The sequence below is a fragment of the Amphiura filiformis genome, chromosome 7, assembly GCF_039555335.1.
Source record: "Amphiura filiformis chromosome 7, Afil_fr2py, whole genome shotgun sequence".
Lineage (NCBI taxonomy): Eukaryota > Metazoa > Echinodermata > Ophiuroidea > Amphilepidida > Amphiuridae > Amphiura > Amphiura filiformis.
In genome coordinates, this window is record NC_092634.1 from 36,479,704 (window position 1) to 36,494,795 (window position 15,092).

The 15,092-nt window shown below is 34.4% G+C and overlaps 1 protein-coding gene across 2 annotated transcripts; it reads left to right on the forward strand.

Annotated features, from left to right (window-relative positions):
• Window positions 1-1,053: 1,053 nt before the first annotated feature.
• On the forward strand, window positions 1,054-14,694 carry LOC140157087 (microtubule-associated tyrosine carboxypeptidase 1-like). Of its 2 annotated transcripts, none has more exons than XM_072180151.1 (6): window positions 1,054-1,234; window positions 3,172-3,685; window positions 4,374-4,524; window positions 10,140-10,308; window positions 11,458-11,625; window positions 13,200-14,694. In XM_072180151.1, the coding sequence occupies exons 2-6, from the start codon at window positions 3,219-3,221 to the stop codon at window positions 14,021-14,023; spliced, it is 1,779 nt and encodes a 592-aa protein (XP_072036252.1). In that variant the 5' UTR covers window positions 1,054-1,234; window positions 3,172-3,218; the 3' UTR covers window positions 14,024-14,694. The 2 variants fall into 2 exon arrangements, with proteins under 2 accessions (XP_072036252.1, XP_072036253.1); XM_072180152.1 differs by having other exon boundaries at window positions 1,058-1,143.
• The last annotated feature ends 398 nt before the right edge of the window (window positions 14,695-15,092 follow it).

The window sequence follows — 15,092 nt, forward strand, 5'->3', positions numbered from 1 at the left end:
GATAGTAGGATACGGGATGTAGGCTAGTCCTCTGTGTTTGACCGGCTCCGACGTCTCAATTCACAACGTCTCAATTCGTACCTGCTTACCAGACAGCAATACTGCGTATTGCTGTATGGAACCAGATATAGACCATGACCATGTGCTTCTTTTGTCCAATTATTTGCCGTAAAACATTTCGAATGAATACAGTTCAGACCCAGAACATGATCATGTTGGACATCCTATTGGAGATTACACAGTAGCTAACAGATACAGATGTCAGAAATTAATATTTTGTATTGGGACTGATTATTGGGACTAAGCTTACACATAAATTTTACTATCTCAGATAAACAACATGAACATCATGATCCTCCTGAATTGCCTGATAAAGTCTTATTCAGATTTCATTTGACAGCTTAACCATCGCATGTATCTGTACGCTGCTGACGCGTCAAGCGTGTGCATTGGACCTTGTGCAAATAATCTGGCGCTACCGCCCGCTGGACGGCTAGCAGCACGCTTAATTTGTAAAAGGGAATCTGAATAAGACTTTAATCATATTAACGGGCATAATTGTGTGGAAATTAATTTCACACCATTTCTGCCCGTTGCATGTTGAACGTGCAGTCTGTAGCAAAACAGAAATAACAAAGTTTTCTGCAGGACCATCTTAAACTTAATTCTTATTTTTGGTAAGCTTAAATTTTAAAAATTACCTTCTTGACTTGAATTGAGCTAAAAATATCATGAATATTAAATATCATGAATATCGAACGCAAAAGGAAAACTTACCAAAGAATATTAATATACATGTATGTGGTATAAAAGTATTTTTATTAAAACCAATTTCAACATGTCAATTCGGTATCTGACACGCACATGCATGACATGTATTTCTGATTACTTCCGTGTTGACAAAAACAAAGGTCAAAGGTTACCAGCTGCAGCAACATCATCCCTTGACACAATACAGACCGTGCATGCACGCCCTGATATAGTAAAGGGCAATGAGCATTTGAGTATGAGGTACCGGTCTCGTAGTAACGAAACGCGAAGCCGGCAGTCATGCAATGCATGAGCTGAGTGAGCTGACTCATGGACTGAATATTTTGCCAACATTCCAAGCCGTGAATGTGTATAATTTCACCGTATTTTTAGGTAAGGAATTGTAGACCACCGATTCAACCTGCATATCTGTAAGTCACATGGTCACGGCAAATCTGCAGGACAATCTTATTTTGGTTTTTTGGTAAGCTTAAAATAATAAATTTTAAAAATTACCTTCTTGACTTGAGCTAAAAAATATCCTACAATGTATTATTAAACCTAGAATGTCATGATATAAAATTTTACATTTTTAATGAGTATGTACATATTTTCGCAGTAGTAATGTGCAATGCCGGGGTCACCTGCGTGCATGTCTCTTTTTGAGCCGAACATGATTAATTATGCAAGCCAAGGCAAAACAACACCAGAAATCGCTATTTCATTCTGGCCGGACAGCGCTGCACCCATATAATTATCGCCATTGTAATTTATATTTAACTGTTGCTAATTCTCAGACAAAAGTGTATGTGCCAAGCTTTGACTATTGTATAAGGCCAAATAAAAAAATAAACATGTTTCACGTCCCCTCCCGCTTCCTTTTTTGAGGTTTTCTCAAATAAATTTTTATTTTTTGAAATTCAGTTAAAACTTTAAAAAAAATATGTCTAGGAAGTTGGGATGCTTTCTATAGCCTTGTTAAGATACAAGAAACATTTTAGGAAGGTTTTGTGATCATTAGAGGGGGTGTAACTCTCAGACCAACAAATAAAAAGGGCCTCCTCCTTTTTCCAGGCATTATTGTATGTACGGATTTGCGCTAAAACAGCTCTAAGTATGGGTATTTACACCAATTTTGCGATAAAAATAGAAAATAAAAGCCCCTCTTCCTCCTTTTTTTCAAAAACCCGGACGTGAAACATGTTTTATTTTTTACTTAGCCTAATATCTAGAATTTTTTCTCAATTTGACTAGTTGTAAACACCCATTTAATATATATATTTAAAAAAAATATCAATGTATAGATATAAAATGCCTGTGCGTTCATTGCTCCAACCAATAGCGACTGGCTAGTCCTGCCCCAGAGTAGGCCTATGCGTTTTCAAGATTATATTCGCATTAATTTGGCCTAGTATGTGATGAAATTATTACATGTAGTTTCATGTCACCCGCCTGCATCACCTTTTCAATTTGACCAAAACTTTCATTATTTTCATAAAAGGTCAATTATTTGAAAATTGAGATGGAAATATCAAAATTGAAATTTTCAAAATGTCTGACATCCCCAGAGTCTTAGCCAGAAATCAGAAACCACCCATCCAATCTAGACTAAACTTTGACCTTAAGTTAAAATATAAAACAACTTGTCTATAGGCCCTACCTATAGAAGACTGGGTTCAAATATGTCCTGACTTGGCCTTTACAAAATGTCACTTTGAATTAGTCCCACTCTGGTTCTGGTTCTGGTTCAGGTTCAGTCGGAATCACAGTCAAGCTGCATCTTCTCCAACATTCTTTGAAGATTTGGGTGGTCAATGTGCCGTGTGTGTCACTCCCAAGTTCATATACCCTTAAAATCATCTGTTTTAGAGCTATCACATCTGTAAAATCAATTAAATCTACCAGTCTAAAATTAGATTAGCCCGTCTTAAAGACAGGCAGACGTATGGCTGGCTAAGACCTTGCATCCCCTGCTGATCATAATCAGCAATTTTTCTTGGTTGTAGGGGTAGAGGAATAATGGAAATTTAAGGATTGCCTCATCATATTTCTAGTGATTACAAAAATTGCAAATTTCTTTTCATTAAATTAATAAAAACAAATTCAAATCTTTTCTCAATCTGTTGCAAAATGTCTGTAATGATGATAAGCATTCCTGTTTTGAGATGGTCTTTCATCAACAATTTATAAGGTAATACCATGTAAATGAAAGTTTTGACAATAATGAAATTTTCCAAAATAATGAATAATGAAATCAATTCATGACCTCATATTTCACTGAAAAAAATTTGTGACAGGATCTAATCATTTCATTTCATTAGCCTTTTACAGAAATGAAAATGCACACCGTGCTACAAATTACATTTTTTAGAATGTTCTTTTTTAAAACTACCGACTGTACTATTCGCTTTTATTTTTCAGATATTACATTTCCTTCCATGTGATGACCACCTTTGCTGGGCTATGCAATGAATAAAAACAAAATTTTTTCCAAAATATATCACCATGAAAAAAAAAAATCAAGAAAAGTAGTATCTTCCAACTATCAGCAACAGAAAAAAATAGTCTTCCAAAACTTTGAGGAAACACCCAACAAGTACAGATCAAATATTGACCCCATAAATCTTGAAGAGCAAAAACTCAGATTCCTCCATGATGGGATCACACCACAATTCCAATTTAAAACTGATCATGGAAACATCTTGGATATCACCAACTCCAAGAAGGGCCAGATCAGGTTTGATTATCTCTCCGAGGCTACCAGAATTTTGGAAAAAGTGAGGATGAAATTTGGTTGTGGTGATCGGTATATGGAAGAAGCATTTGGGGAGAGTATTGAGTGTGATCATGCATCCGCTGTTGTGGCAAGGTATATGAAGGAATGTGGAGTGGAAGGAATGCTGACTGTCAGTTGGAGCAAAGATCTATCATGCAGGTTGGTGGTAAATCATGTAAATTATATCAAAACGTTTTGAGTCACCTTTATCCAATCTCTTCCTCTTCTCTTTCTTTCCCTCCTCCCCCTGCCTGCATCTGTGCACAGTAGGCCTATAAATAGCATTAGCAGTTATTTATTTATAAAAAGCAAATGAAGTGTTACATATGTACGTCTCTCTCAGTTCCCTTCTCTCAGCAAAGTGCAACTTGTTCTCAAAACCTGTTTTTTTTATTTTGCTAAATGATTCCTCCCAAAATAGAGGCAAAAAGATAATCATGAGTGCAAGATTGATCATGATCAGCCCTGTAACCAAAATGGTTTTTTTTTTTGGGGGGGTGCAGATTTTACCAAATGCAGACCTTTTCAAGAAAAATCTTTATTCTCACCAAAAGCAGACCGTTTACAATTGATTTTTGGAGTCTATTATTTAAGACAAATTTCACAGAAAGTTTGTGATTTTAGGGTATATTTTTCAACAACAAAATTGATATTTTTGGCACAATTTCGCTATTTTTAAAGTACTGAGTACACCTTTTGCCAATTTTTTTTTGGGGGGGTGCATTCACTTCACAAAAGTAATTCACTAGAGATTACTATAATAGGGGTCCACCTTTTCATATCTTGATGTATCCAGTGATCGAAAATTATGTGTAGATATTATGTTTTTGTGTATGCTTTCCTTCAGCGGGTGTCTAAGGTGGTTTGGACCATGTAATCGATACAACAAACCTGAAGCAAGGAAGTACTCATTGTGGATGAAGAACTCATTGGATAATGCTTTCCTAAGAGATAAAGGCATAAAATGTCTGGCTGATCATGAAATAGGAACTCATTTTGTATCCTTTGAGTTGAGACTAAAAACTAGTTCTATGCTAATGAACAGATTAGAGTAACAGCTAGAGTACAGGGTAATGTTGCATAATTTTCTGAACTAAGCAAAAAAAACTATCTTTGGTGTCTTATTGTCCCTGTTCTATAAAAACCTTACACATGTACCTCACAGAAAACTACAAATTTTCTTATTCTAATTATGAAATGGTTGTTTAGGCATAGTCCGTAGCCTAGACATCACTGCACAGTCAATTCTTGGTGTGTGACCATTTTCATTAAAATAGGAATATGGTCATTTTCACAGTAAAGGGTGTAACTTTTGATTTTTAGGGTCAAAATTTCAAACCACTTAAATATGTTTCTGTTTACTGAAATCATGCATAGAAGCAACTTAAATTCCAGTAAAATAATGTTTCAAGGCTTAAACCTTTTGATTTCTAATAAAAAATTTGACATTTGCATAACATTTTGGTTAAAATCTAAGAAAAAATGTATTTTATGTAACCTCAGAAAATTATGACATGAAAGCTGAAATACATGTGAAATTCCATTCCAAAGTAAGTCAACAGATATAAGTTAAATTTTATACCATGTTTTGCTATGTTTGTAATTGCAGTTTTGAAAATTTTTAACATCAAGTGTCATTTACAATGGAAATTTCCAAACCTTAAACATATTTTTTAAGTTTTAATTGGGTTCCTAAAATAATTTGAATGTCTAACTTCATGTACAAATACTACTTGATGAAAGGTACCTCCCAGCCAAGTTTCACAGACATCGGAGTTAGTTTTTAGGATTGGCAATTCAAGCGATTTGTGTTTCAGAGGCTTCAGTTAACAACACAGGTGATCATAAAAGTAAAATATTTGGCTAACTACTACAAGTTGACATAAAAAAATAGGTAAAAAATATCACAATTACCAATTTTCATGCTTTGCTTCAAAGTATTGAATTTCAGTTGTGACAAAAATTAAATTATCACAGCAAGTCATTTTTTTTGTTTCGGAGGCTTCATGTTAACAATTGTTAAACATTGCAGAAGTAGTTTTTTTGAAAACAACAGTGTTGGGATCATCTAAGCTGTTATTTTCTTGTGTGTATTGAATCAATGATTCTATGCGGCAGATATTGTAGATTTATCACATGTTAATTTTTTCACCCATTTGTTAAGTATGGTGTTTTTTGCATGTGAAGCCTCCGAAACAGGCTTTTGTGGGTATCAGTATATTTTTCAAACATTAACCATCATGTCAATTTTTTTTTAAATTTATGACATTCTGCACATATCAAGTAATAATTACAATGCAGATATCAGTATGAAACACACCAATTTAGATATGCATAGATGATAATTAATCTTATTGTTGTTTCGGAGGCTTCATTTGTTTCGGAGGCTTCAATTGTTAACGGAAAGTTTGTATTGGGTCCCATTTTCAAACGGTGATATATATCTCCATGATTTAAAAACATGTGACTTGAGGATCTACTTTGCTACATTTTGATAAATAGATTGGATGAGCTCTTTTATTTATATTTGCACAAGCTTGCTGAACAGTTTGTTTCGAGGCTTCAAAAAGTTAACGGAAAAAACGGCTCTTTGAAGTCAAGATTTTATAAAAATTTAAAAGCTTGCAAATCGACTAATTTTTGTTACCCATTTCAAGTTAAGATAACATCTGTTATGAATCAAGAAGAAGTGAAGAAATAACCAAGAATTATGAACCAAAGCTACACCCACAAAGTTTGTTAACAATTGTTAACGGAAAATGAAGCCTCCAAACGACAAATATCAAGTCCGGCTCTCAAAATACAGGGCTGTTCACAATTAAATCTAATGTGGCAGTGTTTACTGAACATATGACTGTACTTTCAGGATAAGAAAAATTATCCATGAACTAACTGTAGAAAACACAGGGTTTTACAAAAATGTTACTGTTTTTTATAGTTTTTCAAAATGGCAATATTAAGTACATTTAAGCCTGCTAAAACTGAACGCAGTAACTCCTAACGCTGATTATGCTACCCAAGGTAGCTGCTAACTAGATGACTTACGTGGCCAAAAATCATGGAATTCTGTGGCTTTATTAGAACACTACGGATTAAAATGTTAAAAATCCAAAGTTACACCCTTTACCGTGAAAATGACCATATATGAAGCAGTTTTCTGTGATGTAGTCAAAAAAAAATTAAAGCCATACTGTACGATCTTATAATATGAAATTGGTTAATTTTTTTTAAACCTTATTTTTTGCATATTTGTAATGTTTACACATGTCCCAACTTGCACCTAAATGGAATTGGCCAAATTTGTTGTCTTTGTAGGTCAACAGAGCAAAGTTTGACATATTATCAAAATTATGATAATATGTCCTCCCATAGAACTGCATGTTAAATGGCCAAAGTAACCAGTGGGATTTCTTTCACTTTACCTTGTTATTTCAACTTAAAATGGACAGCAACCCTTCCCGGCAGTTATTACTAATATTATTTCAACATTTTATAACAAAATTAAAATTTGACGGAAATCGTACACTAAGCCTTTAAGCCTACAAGGTTTTGACAGAACAGTGACAATATGGGCCAAAAATACTTTGCGTTCACTGTCTTTTGGTACAAGATGGTGTAGAATTGTTACTTTCTCCATTTTATATTGAAAGATTTGATAAAGCATCATATTTGAAGCATGCATGTTCACATGAACCAAACTATATTTTAAACAGAAATTATTTTTCTATCAGAAAATTTTAATTGAATTTCAAAGAGTGTTCAAAGTTCTATTATTGAGAATACATCTACATGCAAAGAGGGGGAAATGTTAATGTCATCAAAGTGCAATGAGGACAAACTTGTACTGGATTTGGGGATGTCAAGTAAATTTGCTATCTTAGTGTAACATCAAAATAGATCATTGCCAGGTCAACTGGTTTACGCTATCTGCCGGGGGCACTTCTATTTGAAATGGATATAGGTGTAGGGCTGGCACTTTCACACTAAGGGGCATTCGGTGAGAGCAAAATGTAAAAAATATGGGGTCATTGCCATTGGGTGAGAGCATGATTTTTGGCATTTGGTGAGGGCAAAATGTAAAAAATATGGGGTCATTGGGTGAGAACATGACCTTTTTTTAAATGGAATCTTTGGGTGAGAGTCGAAACAGCGCAACAGAAACCCAAAAATCGAGGAAATTTCTCTGTTTTATCAAAATAAGTGACAAAATCAGTGATAAATGAAAGTTGCTGTTAAAATTGAACAAGTAAGGGTCTTTGGGTGACAGATCAAATGGAAAAATAAGGGGTCTTTGGGTGACAGAACATGTGTTCGTAAAAAATATGGGGCCTTGGGTGACAGCGATGCTGAAAAGGGGGGTCTTAACAGCCCTACATACGCATCACCTCCAAAGTTGGAGTGCCCCCCCCCCCCACCCACTTGGGCTATCTGTGCTCATAACCACAATAAAAATGATAATATTAATAACACCAAGTCAATGGGCTGGTAACAGGTGTGCAAACTTTGAAGCGTGAACCAGTAACTAAGGTATGATGTATTTACTATGACAGCAAATGTTAAGCAAATATTTTGCTGTAGCTCTGTGCCCATGTGTTTACATGGGATTGATCTGAGGTAGACATCAAGTAAATTCTGAAAACTGAATTCAATATCTTTGTGCTGGACCAGCTATTTATGACTAATTGGTGATCGCCACAGACTCGGTCAATACTCTTTTCATTGAGTTTTCAATATTACAATGGAAATAGATATTGATTGGTGGGATGTGTTAGATTGATCTTTTGTTTAAGACACCAATACAGATCAATTATGGTTGCTATATACAGCTATTTAAAGGGATCTGTATACAGTAAACTCTTGTGTACACATTAGTAGGGTTGTCTTATATGAGTCTGTGATATGAGTTCAGATGCACAAATCTGAGATACCGGCAACTTGTCAAATATATAGAAAATAATAGGAAAATATGTTTTACTTTTGATCATAAGCATTTGCTTTGGAATTAGGGTGTCAATTGTTAAGCTATAATACGGGTATAATACATTCCAGTTACAGAGACACCTTGTGATGTCATGCTGGACATATTCCATTCACTGTCAGAGGAGGTTTTTGGCCTAGGTTTGTGGGTGTAAATGCAATGGAACAAATACACATGTGATAGCTTGTGATCAACACAGCATTGATTTGCTAAAAATTTACACCACATTTCGCCATAATACATTCTAGAAACGCTTGCTGTTAGAATAAGAAAAATTTTAATGCTAATTTATTGCACATTCTAGGGAAGCGTGGTTACCTTTTTAAAATAACCGAGTGAGAGGGTTTTCAAGAAAATATTTTTCCTGTCAAAACTGAAGCATCCTCTGTATAAAAGAAAATATGAATATTAACTGCACATCATATATAACGATTCGTGATACCCAATTGTGGCACATTTGATGTCGTTTAAGAGGCAGAGAATTTTATTTCAATTTTATATATGCCAAAATATTGTTCTAATTGAGCGAGAATGGCGATAGAAAAAACGTTGAAAATTCCATGTATAAATGACATTAGACCCAACTAATGATTACTGTTTCGTTTTATGGTAATCTAATCTTTTATTTCCTGAAATAAAATTATGGGTCTAATGTGGGTTAATTGTATAATTGATGAAAACATCGACGTGTATAAAAGAAGCTACAAGAAAAATGGTAGGCCACGCCACATTGATAATCTATGCTTATAGTATACGGCGAGTTCGTAGCGCACTTGTGAATCAAAATCGATATACTATTGTCCCGACTATTGTGCGTATCAACAATTGAGCGCTATTAATACACATTAATGTTTTTAAACAAATAAAATTCCAAAATATGGTACATTTTCTGTCTTTGCTTGTCACTTGGTATGTTGAAGTAATGAAGTTGCGATTATATTTTAAAATTTTCATCATGACAGTGACACCATCAAGCCTGATAGCCGAGCGGTCTAAGGCGCTGGTGTTATGTCAATATCGTATAGGAGTACATTATAGCGGCTGATTGCAGCGTGGGTTCGAACCCACTTGGCGCCTCTGACAAAATAAATTTCATTTATTTTTTTAAATTTCATATTATGTTAGGGAAATGTGGCTGGGAGAATGTATGTATGGCGAAGAGTGGTGTGCTAAAAATTGAACAGAGCATATCATAATAATGTGCTTCTTAATGTTTGAAAAAAATGGATGTGTACAATGTACAAGGTCTTCCTAGGAAACACAAAACATTTTCATCATTTTTCATGAACTTGCACTTTCATATGTTTGTAATTTCTTTCATTTCTTTGTAATACTGTAAAATTTTGTAATATTTTCATCAATATTTGACAATAAAATTTTGTCAGCAAAAAAAAAATGGTATTATTTTTTTAATACCTGTGCCAATAACATTATTATGATCTTTTTATTTAAAAAAAAATGTTATTAAACCATTTTTGATACTCTCTTTGAACATGTTGAAATAGAAGGCAATTTTATCATCATTCATATTTTTTTTTAATATTCCAGTGCCGGTCTGCAGGCCAGTGTCATAAAAACCTACTGTTGTGAATAATGATACAATGTTATTTCCCTTAACTTGTTTGTGCTTACCAGCTTCGAAATCTAAATGACGGTCTACAACCCTGGTTCTCAGATCGTCCGAGATTTGGCCTAAGGGGTCTCAAGTCACAGGGTCTTCTGGAGACAGAAGAGGGTTTAGCCGCTATTAACACCCTATTGCAATCTAACCATAAGATGCTATTCTTCCCAGCATTGACATACTGTGAGTATATCTCAAATTCTGATTTACATGTAAATACAGACTCTATAACCAGTGGCAGCGCCATGAATTTTTTTTTTTTTTTGGGGTGGTGTCAACAAATTTTGCACAAAAATGCTGTATGATATTAAGTGGTCATTTTTATAATTCTGGGTTTTTACTGGGGGGCAAGAGTTCGGACTGGGGGCATCCCCACCCCCATGGTGCTGCCACTGTCTGTAACATTTGTGAAAAAAGTTAACTTCCAGTTTTTTACCAGTAGAAAATCATGCAATGTTTTTTAGAATGTCCTATTTTTCAAGGGGGGGGGGGGTATTTTCAGTTTGGAAGGGAGCTCCATAAAATATGAATGCCAGCTATTTTGCCGAAATTGTTTTCAATTATCTCACTTCCAAAATTTATATTGTGCAACAAAATGGTGAACTTGTTTTCAATTATCTCACTTCCAAAATTTATATTGTGCAACAAAATGGTGAACTTCAATACATTTTTTAAAGTGAATCTGGAAGACAGGCCCAGTAACATGTACGTGGGGGTGTGAGTAAACGTGTAAGTTGTTACACTATTATTACAGGAGTCTTTATATAAAAATCTTCAAATTGTGTAGGTGGGGATGTGGTGTGTGGGGTGTAAACTACAAGTACAAGTGCACATGTGCAAACTTGTCAAAATAGGGTCATTGGGTGTATGCACAGATATTGGTGTATGTGAGCTTATGTGAGCCTGTATGATTTTGCTTATGAGGCGCTGATATATAATTATGTGAAATCAACTTGATTAATTTTGATTCAATTATCAAGATGTCATTTACATACCGGCCTGCATTTTACACAGTACACACACTATAAGGCCAAAAACAATTGTTTGATTGGCGTAACATAAAAACAAATAATTATGGTTGGTCGGGCGGCAATTTTTTTGGTTTTTTACTCACACATTTTAATTTTAAGCTGTAAATTGCGTATGATAAAGGCCTTGGAACTTTTTTTTTTGTTTCTTTTTCTTAATTTAATTTCATTTTTTTGCAAAAAAGAAGAGAAAAAAGTATAGGGTTGTGCCTGATTTTAGGATTGGTCGGGTTACGACAATCAAAAAATATTTTGGCCCTAAATAGCGGACAGGTGGTAATGACTGAGTCTTTTTCTCTTACAGATACAGCTTGTAGAGCAACAGAAATGAGTTTCCAAGAGCTGTTTGATCATCTTCAGTTCTACATTAGGGACTGTAATCTGAGATGGAAATATGTTATGAGAGTCAAACGTGGATTGCATGATACCAATGATGTAGGAGGATATGGCAAAGATCAATGCTACTTTACAGGTAGGTGGCATGTACAATGGGCTGTTCCAGTTGAAATCCATATACCCCTATATGGAAGATATGGCCTTAATATCCCACACATGGAGTGCAAGTTTCAAATGGGGTTACCTGAATTTGTGATGTTTTTGTTTTGTTTTGTTTTTTGCTATCTACTCAAGATAGTATTTTATAAAATACAAAGAAATTGAAAAAGGTTTAAAATATTTTGTTATTTATTGATAATAAAATAACCTAATAAAATAATACAAAAAAATCATAGATTTAGCATGAGACGAGTTAGAAAGGTCATTTGGAATCTTGGTAATATTTCCTGCTTGTTTGTTATCTACTCAAGATAACATTAACAGCACATTTGCCCAATCATAATTATATAAGCCCGTTGCGACATGCATCATCTTCTGTGAACCCATCCACTCACGCATAGCCCACTTGTCACGACCTGCACCATTTTCTCGGAATGTGCAGACAGTTCAGATATATTTGGCATGTTTTTTGCTATATTCTGAAGATAGCATTGCGGGCCTAATAGTACAATACAGAAAATATTTCACACATTTAGAAGAACGAATGTCAGGAAAGTGTTTTTTTTTTCGCTATCTACTCAATATAGTATTGATTTATAAAATAAAAAGAAATTGAAAAAGGTTGAAAATATTTTATTATCCATTGATGATAGCATTTGGAAGCTAATAAAATAATACAAAAAAAAATCATAGATTTAGCATGAGACGAGTTAAAAAGGTCATTTGGTATATTTTTATTATTTCATGTTTGCTTGTTTCTTTATTTAGCAGAATTGGTCATCTGTTTTGAATGATACTCCACGTAGTGGTGGTGGTATCAAGGAGTAAAAAGAACTATAAGACTTCAAAAAGTATTCACCCATGGGCCTATATCTCCAAAACTATTAAATCGTGTGCCCAATAATTTAAATTTGTCCAATGGCATTCAATATTATCAACATGGTAGTTGCATTTTTCCAGCAATCAATAGTTATTACACAAGCATTGTGGCATGTCAAACCTGTCATTATCTTCATTGTGAATTCCAAATCAGTACATTTCACTGTTAATTTTAAATTCTTGCATTTAACTTTAAAAACACTAACTGTGTTGCTAATATTGAACAACATAATTTGGACCAAGGGTATTAAAATTTGCATAAAATCATTGTTCTTTCTATGTCAAATAATTGTGAATGATTAATACTTCTGAAGCGATAGACGTATTTATAACGGCCAGGTTAATTTTTGTGAAGTCTTTATTAGAAATGGGTGATTCAGTCAGTTCCTTTTGATATGGGCTGTTTCGTTTGGGATGGGGAGGAATTTCTAGTTTGCAAACATTTATTAAAATCATCCTGCAACTGTTTGTCATAAACACGATAAAAAAAATTGGACATACAATTTACAGGACATAAAATTGCAGCAAGGTCAAAGTCACTCACCCCCGCCCGGCCCTGAAACAAATTTCGGGCACCACTACTAGTTGAGTGTAAGTGTCATGTAACCACTTAATTGGAAGAAATGCCATGTTTATGCATGAAAATAAATTTTCTATTGTTTTAAACCACAGGTGCAGTAGATATACTGAGAAACATTGACAAGATAGACTTTAATCTTCTCTACTCGGGCAAAGTCTGCATAGATGAACTACCCAGAGTCAAACGCATCGCTAGATTAGACTGTCTCAAACTGCCTAACTTCATGCGTAACATGGACGAATATCGCAAACAGCTCAAATACATTGCCACCGTGAACGGTCTGCAATCGAAAAGTGCCAAGAAATCTGTAAAACTGAAAAGCGGTAGCAGACGAAACTCTTCGTACAGACAGTTTTCTATGAAGAGCATCGCCGTGAACAATGCTGGCTGCTGTACTGGTGCCTTTGACACATGTGATGTGCAATCAGAAACTGACAAATCCGAGTCGAAATCTTGTAAACTTTGTAACAGTGAAAGTGATAATCATGGAAAGTGTGTTGCTAATTGTTGTAACGATGATGTGAACTCTTTGAGTAGTTCCTTTGTGATAGCTTCCCCATCAAGGGCTGATACAGTAAGGATACCGGTAGATGATCAGACATCCTCTCGGGCAACAGTAAATGATTCACCTTCTATCAGCAGTGCGAAAACCCGCCCAATATCTGAATACAAAGGGTCAGGTCACTTGACAGCCTCTTCACAATCATTCTGTCCTAGTTATACATGGCAATCAGTTAGAACACCTTCACCAGCCATGAGTAATTATAATGACGATTGCGGTGAGAGTCCAATTCCGTATTCACCTTCAAGATGGCTGAGACGTCGCAAAATGGATTCACCTAATCTTCTTCAACGGAAACAGAACTGCAAAGATCCTGTTAAGGATATCAATCCAACTTCCATAGTTCGCTTTTAGGGAATGGTCACATTTATTTACTGCAGGGGATAGAACATATTTCACACTTTAATGAAGAAATTTATGTAAAAATGATTCTGGTTATAAGTGAAAGTTGGATGCTCTCAAAACGTTTGGGTTTGCCATGTTTTGATAAATTCTTGCATGTATGATACCCTTGCAGTAACACAACTTCTACCTTTTCATGAGGTGCAATCTGCAATGCAGAGCTATCTAAATAAATTGCGTTTTGCAAAAAAAGAAAAGCAGTATTCTTATGGCATTGTGCAAGTAATGTTGTACATTATGAGTATGGCAATTTAGTTGTACTGGTATTATATAGTTAGTTTTTATGGACGTGGTATGAAAAATCTCCAATAACAATAATAATTTGGTTAATAAAATCTCTTTACCAAATATGCAATTATTCAAATCAGCAGTATGCAACTAATTGATACACTATTTTTGTACTTTTGGTATTTTACAGAAATTATGAAATCACCTTTAATTGGATTTATATATGGCAATTTGGTCTAGTTTCCCTGACAAAAGGGGAACTATTCAAATCAACAAATGCAGAGAATTGATTCACTATTTTTGTAGTTTTTATATTTTCACAGAAACAACTGGTATGTGATTATTGTAATGGCATTTATATTCGGCAGTTTGGTCTAGTTTATCTGACGAAAGTAAGTCACGTGGAGACCGATTTAGTCTATTTTTCCTGACAAAATAATAAAATCCACAATATATGCAATTGCTAATTGTTTTAACTATATTTATACATGTATGTAGTTTGAATATTTTTACAGAACTTATGGAATCGCTAAAAATTATGGCATTTACAATATGTATATTATTCGGCAATTTGGTCTAGTTTTTCCGACAAAAATAATTCAACAAATCAGCAATGTACAAATATTGAATACCACTATTTTTGTAGTATTTACAATTTTACAGAAATTATGCAATCAATTAGGTTTTACATAGAGACCTTTTTGACCACCTATGGTTTACTTAACTTCAAGAGTAAATTATGCACATAAATATTGTAACAACGTACTTAATCAGTGTGTTTATAGTAAATAGG

Excerpts from the sequence above, each read along its gene's own strand:
- LOC140157087 (XM_072180151.1), top strand. The coding sequence starts at position 3,219 with ATGAATAAAAACAAAATTTTTTCCAAAATATATCACCATGAAAAAAAA. Across the intron at positions 10,309-11,457 it reads CTTCCCAGCATTGACATACT|ATACAGCTTGTAGAGCAACA; the intron begins GTGAGTATATCT and ends TTTCTCTTACAG. Across the intron at positions 11,626-13,199 it reads AGATCAATGCTACTTTACAG|GTGCAGTAGATATACTGAGA; the intron begins GTAGGTGGCATG and ends TTTAAACCACAG.